Source organism: Ursus arctos, unplaced genomic scaffold (genome assembly GCF_023065955.2).
Source record: "Ursus arctos isolate Adak ecotype North America unplaced genomic scaffold, UrsArc2.0 scaffold_16, whole genome shotgun sequence".
NCBI lineage: Eukaryota > Metazoa > Chordata > Mammalia > Carnivora > Ursidae > Ursus > Ursus arctos.
The window spans coordinates 55,379,357-55,405,211 of NW_026622830.1; the positions used below are offsets into that span (position 1 = coordinate 55,379,357).

Consider the following 25,855-nt stretch of genomic DNA (forward strand, 5'->3'; position numbering starts at 1 on the left):
GCAAGAGAGAACCCATCCCTGATCCACCAGATGCCAGCCAGGGAACAGTGGCTACCATGGATCGGACACAGAGCCTGGGGCCTGGAGGGAACTGCTGCTTCAGAAGAACTGCATAAGGAGATGCACGAAGGCTGGAAATCCTGGCTCCTAGGTCAGCATAGATGTTCATGGAACCAGGCTCAGGTGTGCCCTTTAAGGTACCCCTCCCATCTTTTCCCAACACACAAAACAAGCAGGAAAGGGAATCCAGAGATCACTGACAAGAATCCCAGAAAGATTCCAAACTTGGTAAACGGCCAACGGGGAGACTGAGGCTGGAAAGTCGTGCCTGCCCTGAGTCCATCTGCAAATTATCTTCCTCTGGCTTTGTCCCCTTCACACGCAGGATTTGATCTCCTTCCGTGTTTTTCCCCACTAGGTGCTGATGCAGTTCCAGAGATTGAACTACAATACGACAAGTTCCAAATACGGGGGCAATACAAAACCAAACACAAAACCAAAAAAGCATCTCAACGGAAGAAGCAGGACACAGTCTTCCTGGCCTTAGAGCGGAGAAAGGCAACCCCAGTCCTGGGGCAGGAAGGAGTTCTGGGGCGTACAAGTCTTAAGGACTCCCACTTTCAGTGGTTGTTGCTATTCCTGGGAAAGTCCCTGCAACCTCTAAATCTCAGGAGTTCTGAGGGGCTGTCTCTGCTGTTTGCCCAAATTCATTGACTGAAATGGACCCGTGCTCTGAGTAAGGGGGATTTGGGGGTGCCCTCCAGTGGCTAGGGAGAAGGGCTGGCACTTCTCCTTCCTCCCATGTACAGTAGCTGATGACTCTGGGGGATTTCCTAGGTCAGGAACGAATATGAGAGTCTGTGCAAGTTTTCCATTACTGCAGGAAGTAAAAGACCCAAACCACACACATGGGCTCTAAAACAAAACAAGGGCTTTAATCTCCTAACATGCAAATCTATCACGGTACTATTTAAAACAACTAAATGGTGCCCCCTACATAAGGAAATAGATGGGGGGAAGGGGTGTGGAGACAATGGGCACAAGGATGCAGCTGCTGAGGAATCCCTGCAGGGCCACTGGACACTTGCTCAGTCCTGAGGTTGACTGCGGCCAGTTCTTCTCCTTCTTGAGTGCTGCTGACCAGCTAGGACCGGGGCTCCAGCTGGCAGGACAGGGTGTAGCTAAGCACAGAGGGACACCTGTGAGTTGCCCAGTAGCTTCCATTCAAGAGTCCCTGCCAGTGTTTGCCCACAGCTGGAGTCTGGCGCCCCGGCAACAAGGCCTGAGGCTGCCCAGGGAAGGAGGATCCCAGGAGTGGCCAGCAGAAAGAGTCCACCCTGAACCTCACCGACCCAGCTCCTGATGGGCCTCACCTCTCAGCCTCGCTGAGCGGCTCCATAGCCTGGAACCAGGCCCAAAAAGGATCCTCGGGCTCTAGGGTGTAATTCTCGGCAGCCACCTGGAGCAGCATGATGTCCGTCATGACTTGGTATTCCTGAGCAGAGAGAGAAGCACAGGATGTATAGGGAGCCTGGGGGGGGGGGGCGGGGAGCTGCAGGGTCTGGTGAGGGTTGAGCACCGGGACCAGGCACCCATCCCAGGTCCTGGCACACATGGCCATCCTCCTCCCTGCAGATTCATCCGGTCTCCACCTGTTCTCAGAGATGAGTATCAGTAGCCCCTCCTCCGGGAAGTCCTCCTGGATGCCATGCTCTGTCCCCATCTCCTAACGGGATGGGACTTGCACTGCTTTCTTCTCAAGGGATCCCAGGAAATGTGAGGTGGAGGGGATGGAGCCAAGCAATGTTCTTCCCAGGGACATCTCTGAGGCCCACTCCCTACCCTTCCCTGCGGGAAGCGCCACATATGCTCACCTTATTTCTTTTTTGGTGGTTGATCTCATTCCCCTGGAATGCAGACAAAGTCCATCAGAATGAGGCCCCTGGTTCTTAGGAGCACTTGATTCCCATCCCTTCTCATGCTGCACCATGGCCAGGACCCATGAGGGGGCCGTGCATACACAGATAGTGGGCCTGGGATCTAGGCCAGGCTCTGGGGTCCAGAGAAAGGAGGACATGGGGCAGATGGACTGGCTACAGGTCGGGACCCTGCAGCACCACCCTCTCGGAAGACAGTAGGGGAGGCCGAAGCCTCAGGCAGGAAGGGGCTGCTGCGGCTACTGAGGTGCTTGCTGACGTGGAGGGTCCTGACTTCATTCTCCCCCCACGGGCAAACTCACCGGGGGAGGCTGAGGTCCACTCAGACAGACCTCACGCAGCTTTGCCTTCAGGAAGCTCTGCTGCTTCACCAGTCTTCGGCACCGGGAGCCGTGGCCTAACTGCAGCCTCACCTCGCTCATCCCTGAGATGGGCAACAGCCCCCAGGCTCACAGGGTAGCCGTGAGGCTGTCATGACGGGAGGTTTGCCGAGTCCTGAGAGCTCAGGGCTCAGTACAGGGGCGTTCTGCTCCCAAACCTCCGGATTCTGGTCCCTCCCCCACAATCCTCAGGCTCACCCACCTCCAGATAGTCCTCCATGGCGGTATCTAACATCACCAGCTCGGTGAGGAAAGTGCCAAGGAAAGGCACGTCACCCTGTGTCATGAGGGGGAGGGTTGGGATGAGTCCCTGCTCTCTGGTGTTCACAGGGACCCTCCACTGAAAATGCTCCAGCCTCCTAGCCCACCCCAGGGGCTCACGTGGAGCAGCCTAGGACCCTTAGCAGCCTCCCCCCACGGGTTCCCTTTCCCCTCCCCCCCCAGAACATCAGACTCCTCCTCATCACCTTCAGGGCCTGCTTTTCAAAAATGCCAGGGAATGGAGCACTAGGTCGGTCCCTCCCCACCCGCAAAACCCATTCTCTATGGACCACTCTGGACCCTCCTCCTGGTCCTTTTGAAATAAGAATTGTAGAAGCTGTGGCCCCAGAAGCCGCAGCTGGAGTGGGAAGGCCCCCCCCTTCCTGATCTTTCCTTTTTGGGAGGCTTCCAGCCCTCAGGGAGGAGCCCTCCTCCTCCTCTGACTTTGGAGGCCCTGGGCCTCAGGCACACTCACCTTCTTCTGCATCCTCTTCTGGGCTCCCCGGAGGGCCATCACCAGGGTGGCAAATCTATTGGATGGTCGCTCCTGCAGGGCCAAGGACAAGTTCCTTGAGACCATCATACCCTCAGGCCACTTGCCCCCACCATCTTGGACTTCAGAACCTAGACATCTGACCTAACTCATACTGATCCTGAGGCCCCATTATCCAGGAGCAGGCCGTGAGTGATTCCAGAACAATCTCACTCCAACGTTCACTCCATGTGTGACCTTGAGCTTGCAGCCTGGCCTCCCCGAGCCTGTTTTCTCATCGGGAAACGTGACAACTCCACCTATCTCCCATGGTCTCCTGAGGACTCAGGGTCCTATTACTCTCATCATTGTTGTGGCCCTCAACCCAGCCCAACCCCATCACTGAGCACAGGTCTGTCCTCTGGGCTCTCCAGGTTTGTAAAGGCCCCCACCTGGACCAGCTGTCGACACAGAGAGAGAGGGTGTCTAGGCTAGGGAGTCTGCTTGGACACCACCTGCTTGCCCCCTCGCCGCCAACGGCATCCTCACCTAGGCTGTCGCCACATTCATGACAAAGGCTTCCCCTCCCCAAGGAATGCTTCAGACCATTCCCGACTTCATCCACTCAGGACCCTGTTCCCTCCCACCCCTCCTCTCTTTCCAGACCTGCACCTTCCAGGCTACCTTGATGAGCAGGTTCCTGCCCTGTGCGGTGTCCTTGCTGCACAGCTTTTGAAAGATCCTCAATGGCTTCCTGAAGAGAGGCAAGGGAGGCACGATCAATGGACGAATAATGTGGCAGGGTTGAGTGCGAGTGCCTTTTCTTTGAGAACCCCAGAGTGTCAACCTGCCTGGTTGAGGGTTTCTTCTGGGATCCTCTGAGCACTAAGGTCTTTGTAGGACATGGGAGGGAGCTCTCATGTGGCTCGTCCTGGGCCTCCCTTCCCATATTCATTGAGAAACGCTGTTTGGGTCAATTTGGGGTTCAAATGGGCAGAGAACTTAGTGGCTGTCAAGGAAACACGTGAAGAGATTTAATGCAGCTCAGCCCCGTGTGGGACATTTGGCAAAACTGATTTCTAAAGCGGGAGGCATGGTGACCTCCTCACCAGGGAGGCTGAGAGACGCACCCACCAGCCCAGGTCCTGTGGTCGGGGTTTGCCGCCTCCCAGAAGGTCCAAGCTGCCTGAGGGGGAAGAGGACAAGCCTCTGGGAGCTCCCTCGTCCATCCTGGTCCCTCCATGGAGAGAGGCCTACTCACCTGGAAACCTTCCCCCACGTGTTCTCGAGGCGGTGAATGGAGACACTCTGCAGAGCCGAGAGGATGGCACGTAAGGACGAGTAGTTCCTCAGGGTTTGACAGGCCTGGGGAGGGAAGAGAATGGGCTGTCACGTGGGGAGCCGGCACCTGATTGGCTCTCAAGCTTCAGTCCCCCTCAGGGGAAAGCGCTCCTGCTGGAGGAAGCCGCTGTCCAGGGACCTGCCGAAGGGCACACGTGAGGCCCAGAGGAGGAGGAAGATTTTACCTCACTCCAAGGAAGGAGCCAGGCAGAAACGGAGCATCCCAGCATGGGGCCATGCAAGGCGAGGTCAGCATGCCCCTGGACGGAAGAGCCTAGGGACTGCACAGTCCCTAGGGCAAAGACCAGGGCCTTCCACCCTGAGACCTGATCAAGGGAAGAGCAGTGCCCGAGACTCAGGAGAGCACCTCGGCTGGGCTTCCCGTTGCATACCTTGGCCACCTTGATCCAGTGCTCCACCACCATGGCCCTGTCCCGGGCTGTCATGCTTGGGTTGCCAAGGCAGGTGGTGATGACACACTTGGCCACACCGTTGAACTGGGCGACAGTGGCCCGGACTGTGGGTGCCAGGTGCTCACTGCCAGGCTTGTTGTGCTTGGACCAGACGGAGCCCAGGCACTGATGGGGCAGCAGCTTCTTGAACAGCTCCTAGAGAACAGGCGGACCTTGGTTCACCCAGCCATTTTCCCATGCAAGACTCATGTCCTACGTAGGGGTCACAGGTCAGAGCTGGACCTCAGGGAGCTGAGAATCTGGCCTGAGCCTGGTTGGAGACCGTGGATTTCATTCCACTGTTTTTCCCTGAGGGAACCCAGTACACAATGACCCAGGAGCAAACAGAGCAAGGGAAGGAAGGAGGGCATTGGCACCCTGATCATGCTCAGGAACTCCCAGCTCCAGGTGGCACTGCAAGGTGGTCCAACCCAAGGGGGCTTCTTCCCCTCCCCTCCAACTGGTCATCCCCCTGGTCCTTCCCCCCTTTCAGATGCACATTCTCACACGGGAGCTGCAACCACACGTTTTTCCGTCTGCCCTGTCCTCATGGACACATCAGATGCCTAATCAACGCTGAGGGTACTCATCCTCCAAGGCACATGAGTGGGTGACCCATGGACTTGACTGAACACAGGGAGCTGCCCTCCTCCACCCACGGGACCAGGGCCTGCCCATTGGTCTCTCCATTCTGGCTCATTTCTTCTCCCTAGTACCTCCGTATCAGTGCTTATCAGGGTCTCTCGCTACAGTCCGCAGCTGGACAGTGAAAGCTTGGGGCTAAGCGCCTTGATGGGTTGACAGGGTTGGGAAGTGGTGGAGCTGAGATTTGGTCCCAGACCATAGGAGTCCACATCAGGGAAAGGCAGGTGTGGGGCAGGTGAGAGCAGAAGGAAGGCCTGCCCCTGGCCCACCCTGAGAGCCCAGCTGCTCACCGCATCCATATACGTGAGCTGCTCTGCCACCAGCCTGGGAGGGAAGTCCAGGAGGTCGGGCTTCTCCTCACCCAGCTGGTTCTTTGGGGTGACACAGCGGTGGCAGGAAGCCTCTGGGGCCGCGGTGGGCTCTGTGGCTGTTGCCTGAGTGAAACTTTCTAGCAAAAAGGGTGGTCCAGCTGACTGCTGCTCAGCACCCGGCACACATGCAGAAGATGGGAGCACGGGTTGCAGTTCTGGAACAGCTGACGGAGGGGAGGCTGGCTCTGACACCGCAGGTGACAGTTGACACAGAGCCGGGGTCGCCTCTAGCTCTATAGGAGGCCCTGTTCCTGGCTCTGCCGCTGGAAGGAGCCCTGGAGCTGGCACTGGGGCAGGAGACAGAGAAAGGTTCATCCACATCACTGACTTTCCGGATGCCTTTGCAAAACCAGGACAGACCCCATGGCCTTGAAAGGAATACCCAGCCCATGAACCGCATCCCAGTTAGCCTTCCCAGCTTGCCATCCCCCTTACCCTCCACCTCTGCCTCAGTGAGTGCCAGAAGTTCCCGCTGCATCAGGAGAAGGGGGACATGGTTTGTCAGGTCCCAGGCATGCCACTTCAGAACCATGGCCCCATGCACATAGGCCACCTTGATCTCGACACGGTCACAGCCCAGGGACTGATAGATAGCCTGCAAATTCTGGTCAGGCCAGGTACCCAAGATGGGAGACAGGGTGCTGGGGAGAGTCATATGTGGAGCAGAGTCAGAGGCCTGGCCTTGCATTGCACATGCTACTCCCACAGCACCGTTCTTTCTGTATGGGTCCCAGAGGATGGCCCCAGCCCCCTTCCAACCCCTCTCTAGCTGCCCTCGTATTGGGAGGCCTGGTCCTCCTGAAAACCTGAATGAGTCTGGTTTTTCCACTTCTCCTCTCCTCTACCTGGCCATGGGCCTGGTCTATTCTATCCTCCATGCACACCAGTATCAAGGCTCAGGTTGGAGGCAGATTTGTGAGTGGTCGGCTCAGCACACCCTCGGTTCTTGGCCCCGGTTGGGGTGGTCAGCAGGGAGGGGCAGGCAGAGCAAGTTGGGGCCGTCAAAGGGATGGGTGTTTCAGGCACCCACTGAGCCCAGACTGTGCTCTGCCGCCCAGAGGGCCCGGGACCCCCTCCACAGCCTTCTTTGACTCATTTGCTTCTTCACATGAAGCCCCCCAGATGAAGCCCACCCACTGGAAATCAAGAGATCGGTGAGATCCCTGGTTCGGCAAATCCCTCCCCAGCCACCACCCCTGTAGTCCCCCACCCTGCTCTGTGGAGGCAGCCAGCCCTGCTTCTGGACCCAAACCCCTGTCCCAGTTTTACTTGATCATTTCATCTGTCCTATGATCCAGCTCTTGGTGGATCCTTTCAAAGCTAGAGGAGGCTACGAAGATATCACATCTAACAACCATTGGACATGCATGCTTAGGGTGTGCAGAGTGCCTATCTGACCCTCTGACTAGAACTGAGACCCAGACACTGTATCTCCTCTGTCCATTCACATTCCTAGGTGCTTAATATACATTCTTTTTTTTTTTTTTTTTTTTTAAAGATTTTATTTATTTATTCGACAGGATAGAGACAGCCAGCGAGAGAGGGAACACAAGCAGGGGGAGTGGGAGAGGAAGAAGCAGACTCACAGCAGAAGAGCCCGATGTGGGGCTCGATCCCAGAACGCCGGGATCACGCCCTGAGCCGAAGGCAGACGCCTAACCGCTGTACCACCCAGGCGCCCCTTAATATACATTCTTGAATGACTACTTCCCAGCCCGCACTTTCCAAATCCTGAGTGGCCCGTGGGCTGGTCTGCCTGCTCCCAGTGTGCCCCTGAGCTGCTCACACAAAGGACAACTACCAGAACCATCTAGATGGAATCTCAGAAGTCCTTTGCACATGGGGAAACTGCCTGCTTTGCATTTCCTTTCGTCAACCCAGAAGGGCCACCGGCCTGTGAGGGTTGCACTTGAGAGCTTCTTGACCGGAGAGAGAGAACTATTAAGCAAGAAGATGCCCAGCACGTCCAGGAGCCCTTTCTACAGAGCCAAGCACCAGAGTAGCCCGTGCCATGTTTCCTCCCATGATTTCCTACAGTAACTGTATGAGGTTCATCCTCTTAACCACCCCAGTTTTCAGAAGAGGAAAGGGAAGGTCAGAGAGGGGTAGGGCCATTCCCGAGATGTACACCCAGTAGATGGGAGGCTCACCCTGTGCTGTGCATGGGGTGGGCACTCACCGACTGAACTGCTGGCCCAGGACCTGTGTGGCTGAAGTGAACATCTCGTACATGCAGAAGATCGTTGAGGTGGTTGAGATGCTCCCATCTGGGAAGGATGGCACCAGGGACTGTACGAAACGCTCCATTGTGCCTTCTCGGAGCCTCAGCATCGTCTGGGCCTCATCCAGGGACAGGGATGATTCCTTTTCCCACCAGGTAGAGAAGGGGGGTGTGGGGGGCAATGGAGTCAGCTTCAACACCACGAACCACCAGGATGATCAGGGTCTGGTGCTCAGACCAGAGAGTCCCATCCCTTCGGGAACTTGTGCAAGAAAAGGGACTTGAGGGCCCACCCAGAAAAAGGCTCTAGGCTTGAAAGTACAATTGCCTTTAGGGGTGAAATGAGAAAGCATTGGTCACTTCAACACATCTTGTTAGCTGAGCCACCACAGCCTTTCTCTCTCTGAATAGGCTTTATTAAGAACTGTATGCCTTTGAGTCATCAGTCAACATCCCTACTGCAGACAGGAGAAAGCAGAGGCTTAGCATCTCCAACGCTGCTCGAGATCATAGACGTTGGGCCTGAGAACTGTCCAGAGCATGGAATGCATGGCATTTCCCTAGGCTGCTGCGGCCTGGTCTGTTCCTAAGGTGGGGAGAAAGGTTCAGGGGAAATCCACCTTCCTCGGCAGGCCCCAGGGGAGCCGGTTGTTTCTAGTGTGGGTTCTGGCCTTGCCGTGATCATCTGTGGGTCCTGAGATTGGACATCAATCTGGACCTGTTCTCACCCCAGACCAGCATTGGATGTTGTTGTGGGCCGAGGCACCTGCTGCTTGTCAAGGGAGATGGAGTAGCTGAGCCCTTGGAGCAAGCAGCTCCTCAAAGATGGCCTGGATTGAACTCTGAAAAGACAGAGTCCACTACCTGGGCCAGGAGGCATCAGAGGCCTTGCACCCAATCTGTGCTTGAAAGGCTGAATCACGGTGGCAGACAACCTCCCATACGGAGGTCCAAAAAGACATATGAGGACACAGCTTGTGACCCGGGGGACATACAATGAGTCGATGTGTTCTGAGAGGTGATACGTTACAGAGGAACATATAGAATGGCTTCATCCCACCGTTCCTTTTCTGTTCAATCACCCTGTGTGGGGTGAGGATTCATAAGGCCTTGGACACGTTCTCCAAGGACAGTGGAGCTGGGTTCTACACAGGATGGCTGGGGTGAGTCAAGAAAATACTCAAAACAGTAGCAAAATGCAAAGACACTCATGGCTGTGGGAAAAGTCACACAAAACAGAATGAAACAGAATAACCCACGCCCCAAACTGCAAAAAACATGAACACTATTCTCTACCATTCCCACCTATGGGAAGAGTGTCTTCCTACCTTCTCCCACAGCTGGTGGTGGAGGTGTGGATACTGGGATGACTTTGTGGTTGGGCCTGCGGGGCACTCATATAGAAACACCATGGGAGGGCCCCAGGTTTGTCCCCATATTTGTGTGGGGACCCTGGGTGCGTGGAACCCTCTTCCCATTCTCACCTCAGAGCGGCACTGATCCTGGGTGGCCTGGTGCACCTGCCACTTGTCTAGGGCGTTGTAGTTGAAGTCCCAGACCAGCTCTTCGATGACCTCCTGGGTGCAGCTCTGAAAATGCAGTGCCCCATAGACATGGGGTCAAGAGACATTAGTGTCCTCCCGGGACATTGCCACAAGGGGCCACCCGCATTAGAAATCCTGCTCTCCAGTTGAGGCAAAGAGGGGCAGCTGAAAAGACATCGAGCAAGGAGGTAGCCGGATGAAACTCTAGAGCTCGTGATTAACATCGAGGTAGTTGAGCTTGGTCCCCAGTGCTCAGCTTCTCATCCCGCCTGCTATGACCTGGGGTGTGAACATGAAAGATGGGCCAGGCTTCCAACACCTGGCAGCTTCCTTCTGCCCAGGAAGGGTGTGTCCCACATCCTCTGTCCCCTTCTCTACACATAGACAACCAGCCCCCCACCCGAACACACACACAGGGACACACATAATGAGGGGCAAGAGGTGTGGGCCTGCTGAGGTGACATCACAGTTGTTGCCTGCTCTCCAGTGGGCTGCCCTGAGCTGCCTCGTGTTACCTGTTGGTGTCTCCTGCCACATGTCCAGAGGGCTCGGAAAAGCGGGCTGAGCCGACGTCTACAATTATTTGAAAGTCTCTCTCTCTGGGCTTGCCTGGGCCCAGAGACCCTGAAGGGAGGAAGGCAGCAAGAGAACATCCTGTTCTCTCGAACGTCTCCACTCAAGTGAGCTGGAGAGCAGGTTGTCTTTTGAATCTGGGTGCCCGGTTACCAGAGTTCTAAGTTCAGTTGGGGCCTATCACAGAGGAAGTGAGGTCACTCTTTCAAGATTCTAATCCCTGGGACCATGTGTTCAGTCAGACCTATCCAGAGCCCCTTCTTGGCAGTTGACTCCTTAGCTTTCTCCCCCATGTCATCTCCTGAACTGGACACAATGAGCCAAAAAGGCCATAGCCACCACTCTCTGGAAATGGAACTAGTGTCTGAAGCTTCAGGAGGCAGAGCTGAATTCAGACCTTACGTTCTGTGTTTCTTTGCGCACTTGTGTGTCCTATGTCATTGTGTCTCTCACGTAGTCCCCACTTTCCCAGCCTGCAGTGTGGGGATCAGGCTAGAATCTACTTCCTTGGGACATCCTCGGGTGTCTGTGGATAAGAGTATTTATTACATGTGTGGGGTGGTCCCCTGTGTATCTGAGGCACAATTTTCAAGATGGAAGAATTACAAGAAGGGGTGGGACTTGGCATGGAGGGCCGCTCAGAAGAGGCCTGGGTTCCAGCCCTGTAATACTGCAACTGTCACTTTCCCTCTTGGCCTCATTTTAAGGTGGGCACCATGATGGCCTGGAAAAGCAAGAAGATGCAGGCATTGTCATCCTCTGTAGTAAAACCATGCAATTGTTTCCCGTTATATGAAGAACGAGACCCCGTTACCTCGTTTGGGTCTATGAGGGGAGTGGCTTTCACCATGGCTCCCAGGGATCCTGACCTGTGGTATAGGCATCAGACTGTAACTGCTAAGTGGTCAGTGACTGGCTTTTGACCCACAGGACATATTCAACGTGATCAAGTACCATGCCTAGAGCTTCTCTACATGTCATGCAAAGAGTTTCTCACTCCCTAGTTACTTTCCATCATGTTCCACTACTCACTCCTTCCCTTTCCCTTCTTCTTCTCTCTCTCTGAACCAGAACCAAGCACTGATGTTTTGAGCTGCCATCTACAGAGGCTCACAGGATAGAGAACGGAGGCAGTGCCAAGGCCAAAAGACACACAGGAACTCAGCTTCTGAGTCCAGATGGCATCCCGAGTCACGTGAGCCAACTTATGACAAAATCCTCTTCCAGTATGGCCCTGGTCACAGCCGCAGCCACTGACACACCTTGAGCCTGGGGAACCATGCTAATTTGGGCCCGCATTCTTCACCCACAAATACTGTTAGAAATTAAAGCGATGCACCTGCACATGCAGGGTATCAGGGCAATGCAGTCCCGGGGCAACTCTAGATAAGTAACAGTCTCCCAGGCCTCAGCATCTGTCCCTGCCTTCCTCCCTCCCCTCTGCTCTCCTGCTAGTGTCCCTGCAGCCACCCTGGCTGCCTTTTTCACTCCTCTGGCCAAACTGGCTTCTGTTATTGAGTGTCTGCAGCACAAGTCACTTCTTCCTGAAACGCTGCTCCCTGACGTGTGCAGGCCTAGCTCCCTTTGGTCAATCTGTTCTCAGCAACCTCAGCTTCAGTGAGGCCTTTCATATCTTTCCATGCAATGACTCCCCAGCCTTCCTCCGTAGTACACTTCATTCCTACTACAGAGCGCTTGCTCTTTTCTTTCACGTGCGTTCTCTTTGGAGCTTTGGTCCATGTGTAGACTGGGAGCTCCTAAAGCAAAGGAGCCCTAGGTAATTTCAGCTCCGCGCACGGGCCCAGCAAGATACCTGGCATAGGGCAGTGCTCAGTGTGTAGCTACTCAATGAACAATTGAGAAGATCTTGGAGCCCACCTCCCCTCTTAAGCACCTAGACTGCAGAATGCTACTAAAACTTTCAAGCTGTTTCTGGGCAGGGGCGACAACCACAATGGCCTCTGCCTGACTCTTCCTGCTCCAGTTCCTCCAGCAGAACTCACCAGGTACCATGGACAAGGAAGCGCCCTGCACCCAGTTCTCCAGCTCTGGTGGCACAGCCCCATGCAGGCACACCAGCAAAGAAAGCCATGCCTTTTCTCGGGGGTCCTCAACGCAGTGCCTTTGCAGAGTCACAGAGCAAAGGAGCAGGATCTCTATTTTTCCCTTCTCTGTGGAATCTGAGACAAAGAAGAGAAAAGGAGGAAGACTAACTCAGAAAAAGAGATCAGATTGAAGTAACCAGAAGCAGAGGGCAGAGGGGGTACAGGAATTGAGTGAATGGCAAAAGGTACAAATTCCAGTTTCAGATCAATAAGGAATAGGGATTTACAGTACACCCCAGGACTACAGTTCATTACTGCTCTATGGTGTATTGGAGAGGTGTGAAAAGAGCAAGTTCTGAGAGTTCTCATCACAAAGAAAAACCTCTCTTTCTTTTCTTTTAACTTCATTTTTGTATCTCTAGAGATGATGATGGCGGCGGACTAAATTTATTCTGGCGATCGTTTCACAGTATACGAAAGGAACATCATTACGCCAGGTATCTTCAACATACACAGTTCTGTATGTCAAATGTATCAAAACAACTGGAGCAAAAAAATATTTTAATATTCATAGAGAGCATCAGGAAATTGGACGTGGTAAAAAGAATGTCACGTAAACAAAACTGAAAACAGCAGAACCAAAAGCCAGTAGGTTATCCTAGGGGTTAAAATCTTCAAGCCATTGGCATAGAAAGTCGATTCTGAAATTGAAAATCAGTGAATTAAAATTAAAGCAGATGAAATAGAATTTTAAAATGTTGTTCCATTTAACAATTTGTCAAAGAATAGAAAGTCTTAATAAGTGACCTCAGATAGTAACTTTTGAAAAAACTGTTCATGTTTTGGAAAATTCTGATTGTAAGCTTCCAAGTGGGCACAGAATGAGAACATTTTGTTTGATCAAAGTCGCCTCATGGAAAATGGCTGAAGCAAAATGTCTGAGATAGGACCTAAACGAAAGGATATAAATGGCTAGACGAAATTGTCCCGAGTTCGTTTCTCCGTATTTGCAGTTTACATTTATTTTCATGTCGTTAAGTCCATTAAGTTCATGGAGTACATTCTAAGTGTGTTCCATGCATTAATATGTTTGAACAACCTCCCTGTAACCCAGCTTCACATCTCACTGTATCTTGTAAAACTCAAACTCTATACCATGAATCAGAAACTTCCAATGACCGCCTACTTCCAGCCCTTGGCAACACCATTCTACTGTCTTTGGCAATTTACTCTAGGTAGGTCCTAAGAGTGAAGTCAAAGTGTGTCTTTTCATGAATACTCATCTACTTAGCATAATATCCTCCAGGTTCACCCATGTTGTGGCATATGTCAATGTCTTCTTCCACTTTGAAGAATGAATGCTATTCCAATATGTGTACATACAACATCTGTTCCTCCCTCGACAGATACTTGGATTGCTTTCATGGTTTAGCTATTATGAATAATGATGCCATGAAAATGTGTGTTCAGATATGTCTTCAAGACCATGCTGTCAATTAATTTGGGTATACACCCCAGAAGTGGAGTTACTGGAACACATAGTAAGTCTAATTTTCATTTTTTTGAAACTACCATACTGATTTCACAACTATGCTGTTAAACATTCCTACCACACACATTGAATAAGGCTTCCATCTTCTCCACATCTTGGCCAACACTTGCTCTTTTTTTCCCTTCTGATTGCTTTTTTTTTTTTTTTTGGAAGAGTCATCTTAAAGGATGTAAAATGGTATCTCGTTGCTTTTTATAATTTGCATTTCCCTTAACAATAGTGATGTATCTTTTCAAATTTCTTTTCACGTGCACATCTTTGAGGATATGCCTATTCCCAATTTGCACATTCACGCATTGCATTCATTTTGTTGTCTGTTGTTGAGTTCATGTGATCTCTATTCATTCTGGATATTGAGCCCCTGCCAGATAGACAGTTTGCAAATATGGTCTCCCATCATGTGGATTGTGTTTTTACTTCATTGCTAATGTCTTTAAAGTCACAAAGATTGTAAGTATTCTGAATGTCCTGTACGTGAATTTATTTTTCTTTTATATCCTGTGCCTTGCAGGTCATATGCATTAAAGCACGGCCAAATCCTATTTTGTGAAGCTATGAAAATGAATATTATTGGGCTGCACTTCCGAGATGAAAAAGGTTCATTAGTGGAGTAAGAGAGCAGCATGAACTGGAGAAGCACTGGCATGATGATGGGGTCATGACTCTATGTGATCGCAAGAGGATAGGAATATGTATGATGGGCCAGCATGAGCTGTGTACTGGAAATGGGACCTTGTCCATTTTGTGCAGCACCTATGTGGATGATGGGAGCAGTGAGACATATGACTGGACGGATCCCCGAGCTCAGCCCTTCTTCCAAGTTAGACTTTCATTGCACTCTGATCCATTAACGTTTGAGGAGTTTCTTAATCAGATGAGGGACATAGTCTTACATGCTAGAAGGTGATGAACGTGGTGTGTGGGCGTGTCTGCAAGGAACTCCGTATCCCTCCCATCTTGGTGAGCCACTGTCTGGAGTCCATGGCAAAGAAGGTTAGAGTACTAAATTACACTGGGGTCAAACCAAAGGGGAACAGTATGTCCCTCCTATGCTGAGCTGAAGTCAGGCAAGACCTTTATATGTTTGCTCTGTGTTCCCAGTTCATGGTCCCTAAGTTCTGCATGTTCCTCTCTGGGAGAGAGGAGATGGACATGTTTGAGGGGGAGCTGGAGAGCTGTATCACCACCAGGAATGAGACCGAGAGCCGACTCCCAGTCATCGTGCAAGTGAAAAAATGGGATCAATGTCATCAAAGAGAAAACCATCAGCCACCAGTATTCATGCCGCCTGTGAGGAAATCTTGTCGAGAGGCACTTGTAAGTGATGGAGGGTGCACACCTGTAGTAACTCTGTGGCAAGTACAGATGTTACCTGCTTGAGGTGACCCACCTTGAAGAAACAAAGTTTTTGCCACCCTGTCAAGGGTGCTCGGAATGGACTCGAAGGGCAAGAGGCCTGGAACTGAAAGCATGTTTGAAAGTCTCTTTAGGGTTGAAATGAAAAAGGCAGCATGCCCTGAAAACTGCCTCACCTTGAATAGGCTAGCTCCCTTCATTGCTTGTGGGAAGAAAAGAAATCATCCGGTATTTTTCGTATTGAAAACAAGAAAACACAGAACCTTGGATTTCCGTTATTTTTTTATTGAAATTCGATTAGCCGACATACAGTCCATCCTTATTTCAGATGTAGTGTTGAATAACTCATCAGTTGCATATACCACTCAGTGCTCATCACATCACGTGCCCTCCTTTATGCTCCTCACCCAATTGCCCCATCCCCCCACCCAGCTCCCCTCCAGCCACCCTCAGTTGTTCTCTGTGCTTAAGAGCCCCTCATGGTTTTGCTCCGTCTCTGATGGCTTCCCGGTCAGTTTTCCCTCCTTTCCCCTATGATTATCATCAGTTTTCACTCATATGTGGAACGTAAGAAACAGTGTAGAGGATCATAGTGGATTTTCTTTAAAAGGATGTTATTTTCTGTCTTTCCATGTTTGACCGCATTTCACTTTTCTTTAAAAATGACACGTTCAAATGATATGTCCATTGACCCTGGAGGGTTGGGCGTTCTTCACACTTCCTCAATGAGTTAGGACCCTGAACCAGGTGTCAGGAGAACCTCCTCTGTGTTATTGTTCCCCGGGTGCCCTTGTTGGGCTTCAGCTTCCTTATCTGTAATACGATGAGAGATACGAATGCTAAATATTTTCCGAAAGTTGTTCCCGCTCCAAACGTTCGATGGCTACCCATAGTCGAATATTGCTTCATCCACGAGACAAAGGTTAGGAATCGTTATTTCAATTACTTCGTGAAGACACACAACCAAGTAGAATGAGAACACCAGAGGAGCATCGCTCCAATAGGACTTGAGTGAAACTCTGCTCCAACTGCCAGTAGCATAGGACGTTACCTTTTACGTGAACACAGAGGTGGGCCCTGGCCTTTCCATAGAAACAGACTGTCCTTTTGTCTTTGGACATTTTCATTTACCTTTCGTGTGGATTGACGTTCAGCCCGATGAGACCTCATGAGGAAACTCTGCGTATTCTAAGCTTAGATCTCATAGGACCGATTTTTCTTAAGGTTTGAAAGTACACTATAGTTGACAGACAGTGTTATATTCCTTTCAGGTGAACAGCAGGGACTCAATAGTTCTGTACATTACTCAGTGCTCAGCACCATAAGTGTACTCTTAATCCCCATGACCTATTTCACCCATCCCCCCACCTGGCCATCCCTAGTCTGTGCTCTACATTTGAGACTGGTTTTTTGTTTGTTTTCTCTTTGTTCTTTCTTTTTGTCTCTTAAGTGCCACACAGGAGTCAAACCCATGTTAACATAACACACATCGACTTTAAAGCTTACCTCCATTTCATGGTCTGGATGAAATGTGCTGACTATACCACCACGTTGACTCCACAGTGGCTCCCAGGGATCCCCACCCGTGCTATATACCTCCCTGTCTATCCACTGCCTGGTTGCTAATAGGTTTCTGACCAAGAGAATATGACAGAACATTGTCACTTTCCTGTTACTCTCTTCTGTTCCCTTCCTTTCTTTCCTGTATCCCTGCACTGGGGAAGCAAGCACTGGTGTTTAGAACTGCCCTACATAAAGGCCCACAGAGGAAGGAACCTAGGGAGTGCCCAGGCTAATAGGCAGAAAAGAACTCAAATTCAGGATTTCGCTTAAACCCACTTTGTTGAGTCTGAGCTAAATCCTGACATTAGTCACATCAGTGACTTGGGAGCAAATCTTACCACAGTTGGGCCTCGGGTGAGGCGCAGATTGCATCACACAGAGACCTGGGGGCAGAAACACCCAGTCTCAACTGTGCGGAGATTCCAGGCCCCCCCGAATTGGGAGCTAGGAAATATCACGCTTCAGAAGTGCTAAGCTTTCTAGTAGTGTTCTCAGAGACAAACAGATAGCTAACTCAGTCGACCAGGCTTCGGCACCTGGCCCTCCCATCCACTGCCATCTCTTGTTCTCACCTCCCAGCCTCCACCAGCCACTCTGGCCACTTTCCGAATCTTCTCTGGTCAAACTAGTTTCTGTCTGAGAGATTTGGCCCCAGCGGTGCCCTCTCCCTGACACACTGTTCCCAGAGGTGTGCAGCTCTTGCTCCCTCTTGTCAATCTGCTACCAGCAGATGTCACCATGTGGAGGCCTTCCAGACCCTCCTCTCCTGTGACTCCCTAGCCCTCCCTACTACACTGTGCTGGTAACTGGAGTATAATACCTGCTCTGTTCTTTCACACATCTTGCTTTCAAGGTGTTCTCCATCAGAACGGCAGAAACAACTTGGCCATTTGCAGACTGCACTGGGGCGCACCAACTCACCTGGCACAGGCTGAGCGCTCAGAGCATAGTTGCTGAAAGAAGAAATGGGAAGGTCTTGGGGCCCTGCCTTCCATCCTTGTCACCATGTCCATTCCTGAGCCCGTTATGCTAGCACTGGGATGGGCAATGTGAGAGGCTAGAATGGATATCAAGTGGCCAAGATGTACTCGGCTGCTTAGTGCCTTTTCCAGGTTGAATGCGCTTGGGCGGATGTCAATGTGTGATGCAAAGATCATCATACCTGGTGCCCACTCCCATGGGTCCACCTACATGTCTGTTCCCCACGACTAATTGTCATAAATCTTCTTCCTCCCAGTCCCTGACCAACGAGCCAAATCATCTACCACTGCCACGAGCCAATGTATATTCTTTCCTCAGGCTGCTTTTCTTTCCATACCACCTGAAAGAATTGAAAGAATTTTGAAATGCTCGAAAGAATTTCCCGTCGCTGCATTCTATCAAGACTACCCTGAACGGGGCTGTAGTATATCTGCAGCCACTTTCCATCCTGCAGCCACATCCAAGCCCATTCAGCCATGAACCAACCTCAGTCTTTTCCCTCCTCTGTCGCCTGGAGCAATATTGGGTCTTCTGCTCGTCCTCTCTGAAGCTCCTCTGGCCCGTTCATGGGGACTTGCGAGTGAGCCCGTGCACCACACACAGAGTGGCCCCTAGCGCCTGCCTCTGCCCACGTGCCAGGGCTGACTCAGGAGCTCAGGCTCCCACCTTACCCCCTTTCAGCCTCGGCCATCCCTCTTGGAAGGACTTTGTGCTCTGCACACATCGCAGAGATACAGGAGGGCACAGGAAAGAAAACCCACTGACCTAAAGAAGCTCCTAAACTATTGACCTCCTTCCATCCTGCCTCCATATGCCCTGGAAGAGAAGAGGAGGAGAGGCCTGCAGGTGTGGACAAAGCCCTGCCCTGGCTGTTTATCTTCCTGACAATAAAAAGGCCTCCTCGTTGCGGCCAAACTGTTGCTGAAAATTCTGTTTTCAGTGGTGAAACAGATAACTTTGGTCAAATGGCCTGCTGGCGCCGTTTGTCAGGGTGGTCCGTGGACAAGTGGCCTCAGCATCCGCAGAGGGCATGTTGGAAATGCAGAGTCTCAGGTCCCTCCCAGTGTTACTGAATCAGAATCTGTATTTTCACGAGATCCCCAGGGGATCCAGGCCTAAGACAATGTCTCAAAAACCACTGTTGAATGTTCCCCAAAGAGAAAGCTAATCGGCACCTTGATATACCAAATGGGGAAGGCACGGTTGTTTCCTGGGCCTTTTTGGCAGTTTCTAGCATTCTAGAATTCCATAAAGGGTTGATTCCCCAGTGGACATGGTGGGAGTTGTTGTGCAGGAAAGGAAAGAACACCATACCTGCTGGGAAATGGAGCAAGGACGGAAGCTATGCATGGGCCCAACAGCAAGAGCTCCAACGCACCAAGGCTGATCCCCTGCTCTAGAGCTCTCTGCTGTTCTTATGCTAGATCCCTTTGTGTCAGGTGATGGGATGGGAGATTGTTCTTGCTTTTGGAGCTGGCCTGTATTGCTGTAACCGGTCCTCTAAGATTCACTTTTGTTGTATCCCAAAGTTTTGGGACGCTTGTCTTGTCATTGTTCTTGGATTCCATGTAATTTTTTTTCCTATTTTGAATTCCTGGTTGACCCACTCATTTCTCGGGAGCGTGTTCTTTCACCTCCTTGTGTTCATGGTCTTTCCAGGTTTTTCTCTTGTGGTTGATTTCTAGTCCATACCATTGTGGTCAGAAAAGATGTATGCCATGACTTCCATCTTTTTGAATTAGTAGAGACTTGTTCGGTAGCCTAATATGTGATCTGCTCTGGAGGACGTTCCATGTGCAATCGAAAGGAATGAGTATGTGCTGTTGGAGGATGGAATGTTCTGCATGCGTCTGTTAAAACCAGTGCATCACCCAAAGCCACTGTTTCCTTGTTGATTTTCAGTTTGGATCATGTGTCCATTAATAGAAGGGGGGTGTTAGATCCCCTACTGTATTGTATTACAGTCAATTAGTTGCCTGCTTTTTGTTATTAACTGTTTTACGTATTTGGGTCCTCCTATGATGGGTGTCTAAAAATTTAAAATTGTTCTATCTTCTTGTTGCATTGTCTCCATGATTGGGACACAGTGTCCTTCTTTGTGACTCACTACTCTCTCTTTTTTTTTTTTATATTCTGTTTTGTCTGATAGAAGTATTCGTACCCCTGCTTTGTTTTGGCAACCAGTTGCATGCGAGATGCTTCTCATCTGCTCACTTTCAATGCGCAGGGGACCCAGTAGGTCTGGGGGCTCAGGCTGAGTACCTAATTTCGGACAAGTCAGTGTAAGTGTGCAAACTGAGACTGAGTGTGTAAACTGTTGAATATTAGTGACAATGGAATATTACTCAGCCATCAAAAAGAACAATTGCTCAACATTTGCTGCAACATAGACGGGACTGGAGGAGATAATGCTAAGTCAAGTCAAACAGAGAAGGAAAATTATCATATGGTTTCACTCATTTATGGAACATAAGAAGTAGGAAGATCAGTAGGAGAAGAAAGGGAAGAAGGGGGGGTAAACAGAAGGGGGAATGAACCACAAGAGACTATGGACACTGGGAAACAAACTGAGGGCTTCAGAGAGGAGGGGAGTGGGGGATTGGGATAGGCTGGTGTTGGGTATTAAGGAGGGCACCTATTGCATGGTGCACTGGGTGTTAGACGCAAGTAATGAGTCATGGAACTTTACATCAAAAACTAGGGAAGTACTGTATGCTGACTAACATAATAAAAAAAATTATTATAAAAGAAATAGAGATGATGGACTTCAGAAAACATGGACCTAAAAGTCATGACGGACAGCAAGGAGAGTGTGGGGTTTCTCTGGTCAAGGATATGGCCCATTATCCTGGCAAGAAAGAGCCCGTCCCTGATCCATCAGATGCCAGCCAGGGAACAGTAGCTATTGTGCATCTGACCCAGAGCCTGGGGCCTGGAGGGAACTGCTGCTTCAGAAGAACTGCATAAGGAGATGCACGAAGGCTGGAAATCCTGGCTCCTAGGTCAGCATAGATGTTCATGGAACCAGGCTCAGGTGTGCCCTTTAAAGTACCCCTCCCATCTTTTCCCAACACACAAAACAAGCAGGAAAGGGAATCCAGAGATCATTGACAAGAATCCCAGAAAGATTCCAAACTTGGTAAACGGCCAACGGGGAGACTGAGGCTGGAAAGTCGTGCCTGCCCTGAGTCCATCTGCAAATTATCTTCCTCTGGCTTTGTCCCCTTCACATGCAGGATTTGATCTCCTTCCGTGTTTTTCCCCACTAGGTGCTGATGCAGTTCCAGAGATTGAACTACAATACGACAAGTTCCAAATACGGGGGCAATACAAAACCAAACACTAAACCAAAAAAGCATCTCAACGGAAGAAGCAGGACACAGTCTTCCTGGCCTTAGAGCGGAGAAAGGCAACCCCAGTCCTGGGGCAGGAAGGAGTTCTGGGGCGTACAAGTCTTAAAGACTCCCACTTTCAGTGGTTGTTGCTATTCCTGGGAAAGTCCCTGCAACCTCTAAATCTCAGGAGTTCTGAGGGGCTGTCTCTGCTGTTTGCCCAAATTCATTGAATGAAATGGACCCATGCTCTGAGTAAGGGGGATTTCGGGGTGCCCTCCAGTGGCTAGGGAGAAAGGCTGGCACTTCTCCTTCCTCCCACGTACAGTAGCTGATGACTCTGGGGGATTTCCTAGGTCAGGAACGAATATGAGAGTCTGTGCAAGTTTTCCATTACTGCAGGAAGTAAAAGACCCAAACCACACACCTGGGCTCTAAAACAAAACAAGGGCTTTACTCTCCTAACATGCAAATCTATCACGGTACTATTTAAAACAACTAAATGGTGCCCCCTACATAAGGAAATAGATGGGGGGAAGGGGTGTGGAGTAAATAAGGCGCAAGGACTGCCCATATGCAGCTGCTGAGGAATCCCTGGAGGGCCACTGGACACTTGCACAGCCCTGAGGTTGACTGCGGCCAGTTCTTCTCCTTCTTGAGTGCTGCTGACCAGCTAGGACCGGGGCTCCAGCTGGCAGGACAGGGTGTAGCTAAGGACAGAGGGACACCTGTGAGTTGCCCAGGAGCTTCTATTCAAGAGTCTCTGCCAGTGTTTGCCCACAGCTGGAGTCTGGCACCCCGGCAACAAGGCCAGAGGCTGCCCAGGGAAGGAGGATCCCAGGAGTGGCCAGCAGAAAGAGTCCACCCCGAATCTCACCGACCCAGCTCCTGATGGGCCTCACCTCTCAGCCTCGCTGAGCGGCTCCATAGCCTGGAACCAGGCCCAAAAAGGATCCTCGGGCTCTAGGGTGTAATTCTCGGCAGCCACCTGGAGCAGCATGATGTCCGTCATGACTTGGTATTCCTGAGCAGAGAGAGAAGCACAGGATGTATAGGGAGCCTGGGGGGGGGGGGCGGGGAGCTGCAGGGTCTGGTGAGGGTTGAGCACCGGGACCAGGCACCCATCCCAGGTCCTGGCACACATGGCCATCCTCCTCCCTGCAGATTCATCCGGTCTCCACCTGTTCTCAGAGATGAGTATCAGTAGCCCCTCCTCCGGGAAGTCCTCCTGGATGCCATGCTCTGTCCCCATCTCCTAACGGGATGGGACTTGCACTGCTTTCTTCTCAAGGGATCCCAGGAAATGTGAGGTGGAGGGGATGGAGCCAAGCAATGTTCTTCCCAGGGACATCTCTGAGGCCCACTCCCTACCCTTCCCTGCGGGAAGCGCCACATATGCTCACCTTATTTCTTTTTTGGTGGTTGATCTCATTCCCCTGGAATGCAGACAAAGTCCATCAGAATGAGGCCCCTGGTTCTTAGGAGCACTTGATTCCCATCCCTTCTCATGCTGCACCATGGCCAGGACCCATGAGGGGGCCGTGCATACACAGATAGTGGGCCTGGGATCTAGGCCAGGCTCTGGGGTCCAGAGAAAGGAGGACATGGGGCAGATGGACTGGCTACAGGTCGGGACCCTGCAGCACCACCCTCTCGGAAGACAGTAGGGGAGGCCGAAGCCTCAGGCAGGAAGGGGCTGCTGCGGCTACTGAGGTGCTTGCTGACGTGGAGGGTCCTGACTTCATTCTCCCCCCACGGGCAAACTCACCGGGGGAGGCTGAGGTCCACTCAGACAGACCTCACGCAGCTTTGCCTTCAGGAAGCTCTGCTGCTTCACCAGTCTTCGGCACCGGGAGCCATGTCCTAACTGCAGTCTCGCCTCACTCATCGCTGAGATGGGCAAGAGACTCCGACCTCACAGGCGCAGCTCTGAGGCTGTCATCAGGGTAGGTTTGCCGAGTCCTGAGAGCTCAGGGCTCATTACAGGGGTGCTCTATTCCCACAGGTCCAGATTCTGGTCCATCCCCCACAATCTTCAGGCTCACCCACCTCCAGATAGACCTCCACTGCGGTATCCAACATCAGCAACTTGGTGAGGAAAGTGCCAAGGAAGGGCACGACACCCTGTGTCCTAAGGGGGAGAGTGGGATGAGTCACTGTTCTCTGTTGCCCACAAGGACCCTCCCCTGAAAAAGCTCCAGCCTCCTGGCCCATCCCAGGTGACCGCGTGGAGCAGCTCTCGACACTAAGAGAGAGGGTGTCAAGGCTAGGGAGTCTGCTTGGACACCACCTGCTTGCCCCCTCACTGCCAACGGCATCCTCACCTAGGCTGTCACCACATTCATGCCAAAGGCTTCCCCTCCCCAAGGAATGCTTCAGACCATTCCCGACTTCATCCTCGCAGGACCCTGTTCCCTCCCACCCCTCCTCTCTTTCCAGACCTGCACCTTCCAGGCTACCTTGATGAGTAGGTTCCTGCCCTGTGCGGTGTCCTTGCTGCACAGCTTTTGAAAGATCCTCAATGGCTTCCTGAAGAGAGGCAAGGGAGGCACGATCAATGGACGAATAATGTGGCAGGGTTGAGTGCGAGTGCCTTTTCTTTGAGAACCCCAAAGTGTCAACCTGCCTGGTTGAGGGTTTCTTCTGGGATCCTCTGAGCACTAAGGTCTTTGTAGGACATGGGAGGGAGCTCACATGTGGCTCGTCCTGGGCCTCCCTTCCCATATTCATTGAGAAACACTGTTTGGGTCAATTTGGGGTTCAAATGGGCAGAGAGCTTAGTGGCTGTCAAGGAAACACGTGAAGAGATTTAATGCAGCTCAGCCCCGTGTGGGACATTTGGCAAAACTGATTTCTAAAGCGGGAGGCATGGTGGCCTCTTCACCAGGAAGGCTGAGAGACGCACCCACCAGCCCAGGTCCTGTGGTCGGGGTTTGCCGCCTCCCAGAAGGTCCAAGCTGCCTGAGGGGGAAGAGGACAAGCCTCTGGGAGCTCCCTCATCCATCCTGGTCCCTCCATGGAGAGAGGCCTACTCACCTGGAAACCTTCCCCCACGTGTTCTCGAGGCGGTGAATGGAGATACTCTGCAGAGCCGAGAGGATGGCATGTAAGGAGGAGTAGTTCCTCAGGGTTTGACAGGCCTGGGGAGGGAAGAGAATGGGCTGTCATGTGAGGAGCCAGCACCTGATTGGCTCTCAAGTTTCAGTCCCCCTCAGGGGAAGGCGCTCCTGCTGGAGGAAGCCGCTGTCCAGGGACCTGCCGGAGGGCACACGTGAGGCCCAGAGGAGGAGGAGGATTTTACCTCACTCCAAGGAAGGAGCCAGGCAGAAACGGAGCATCCCAGCATGGGGCCATGCAAGGCGAGGTCAGCATGCCCCTGGACCAAAGAGCCTAGGGACTGCACAGTCCCTAGGGCAAAGACCAGGGCCTTCCACTCTGAGACCTGATCAAGGGAAGAGCAGTGCCCGAGACTCAGGAGAGCACCTCGGCTGGGCTTCCCGTTGCATACCTTGGCCACCTTGATCCAGTGCTCCACCACCATGGCCCTGTCCCGGGCTGTCATGCTTGGGTTGCCAAGGCAGGTGGTGATGACACACTTGGCCACACCGTTGAACTGGGCGACAGTGGCCCGGACTGTGGGTGCCAGGTGCTCACTGCCAGGCTTGTTGTGCTTGGACCAGACGGAGCCCAGGCACTGATGGGGCAGCAGCTTCTTGAACAGCTCCTAGAGAACAGGGGGACCTTGGTTCACCCAGCCATTTCCCATGCAAGACTTATGTCCTACGTAGGGGTCACAGGTCAGAGCTGGACCTCAGGGAGCGGAGAATCTGGCTTGAGCCTGGTTGGAGACCGTGGATTTCATTCCATTGTTTTTCACTGAGGGAACAGGGTAGAAGGACAACAGCCCCAGGCATGTAAAGCTCCACTTCCCAACAGAAGCAAGGCACTTCAATATCCCCCTCCAGTCCTGCAAACTATGTGCATTATTCTCTTTTTCTGTGTTGGAACAGCGCCACACTAAGATTCACGCTGCTCAACAACATGATGCAGCTGTGCGATTACTGAGAATCTATTTGTTTTAGGCTTCTAACAAAATATCTATTTTCTCTCTTTTGCACATATATCTCACTCAGTAGTGACAGCTCAAGTTCTTTTTCACAATGAATGATTCAGAAATAAGTATCAAAAACAGATTTGAAGAGAACAGAAGAGACAATTAAAAGATACGGAAACATCCTACTTAATAAAAGGCCATGTATTTATGTTCTGAGTCGAATTTTAAAGCTTTTAAAACATTTTATTCCTATAAATCCATCTTAGATAGCAACTGGACCTCACAGAAGCACTTAAATAAACGTTTACCAGTTGTATCCTGGCGAACAATATTTCTTGCTTTCTCAGCTCCCGGTGCCCCAGATGTGGTGGCGCTCCTCGATCGCACTGGCTCGGCCACATCCGGGTGGCTCCGCCAGCTGAGAGAACAGGATCTCCCCACGGTGGCTCCTTTCGGAGAATAGAACACAGCCTGATAAAGGATAAGACAAGAAAAATAATCTAAAGGCTGACTTCCTTATCATTCATTGCACAGCCTGTGTTACTCAGCAGATTTCATAAATCCAACTGTATATAATCGGCAGCTTCTCTTGTTGCAAAATTAGGTATCACTTCTCTGCTTTCCTCTCCTAGAGCTCTGGTCAAGTATTTCAAATGAGTGGTCAAGGGTCCAAGAGAAATACAGGAGATAAGAGACCGAGACAGAGATTTCTGCACAGGTAATGTGCTGGTGGCTGCCACCTATGGGTCGTTTTCACACCCAGGTTCCTGAGAGT

At 51.5% G+C, this 25,855-nt stretch overlaps 1 protein-coding gene across 4 annotated transcripts; it reads right to left on the minus strand.

Annotated features, from left to right (window-relative positions):
• Positions 1 to 914: 914 nt before the first annotated feature.
• LOC130543866 (ral guanine nucleotide dissociation stimulator-like) lies at positions 915 to 23,054 on the minus strand. Of its 4 annotated transcripts, XM_057312917.1 has the most exons (14): positions 22,795 to 23,054; positions 22,430 to 22,462; positions 21,929 to 22,050; positions 8,039 to 9,669; positions 6,295 to 6,500; positions 5,779 to 6,146; positions 4,784 to 4,999; positions 4,312 to 4,415; positions 3,735 to 3,804; positions 3,054 to 3,125; positions 2,520 to 2,594; positions 1,875 to 2,361; positions 1,374 to 1,495; positions 915 to 1,181 (listed from the first exon to the last, which is right to left on the minus strand). In XM_057312917.1, exons 4-12 carry the CDS (start codon positions 8,188 to 8,190, stop codon positions 2,356 to 2,358), a joined length of 1,269 nt encoding a protein of 422 aa, XP_057168900.1. In that variant the 5' UTR covers positions 8,191 to 9,669; positions 21,929 to 22,050; positions 22,430 to 22,462; positions 22,795 to 23,054; the 3' UTR covers positions 915 to 1,181; positions 1,374 to 1,495; positions 1,875 to 2,355. The 4 variants fall into 4 exon arrangements, with proteins under 4 accessions (XP_057168900.1, XP_057168897.1, XP_057168898.1 ...); XM_057312914.1 differs by lacking the exons at positions 21,929 to 22,050; positions 22,430 to 22,462; positions 22,795 to 23,054 and having other exon boundaries at positions 1,875 to 2,594; positions 8,039 to 8,223; positions 9,565 to 10,826; XM_057312915.1 differs by lacking the exons at positions 21,929 to 22,050; positions 22,430 to 22,462; positions 22,795 to 23,054 and having other exon boundaries at positions 915 to 1,495; positions 1,875 to 2,594; positions 8,039 to 8,223; positions 9,565 to 10,826.
• Positions 23,055 to 25,855: the final 2,801 nt, after the last annotated feature.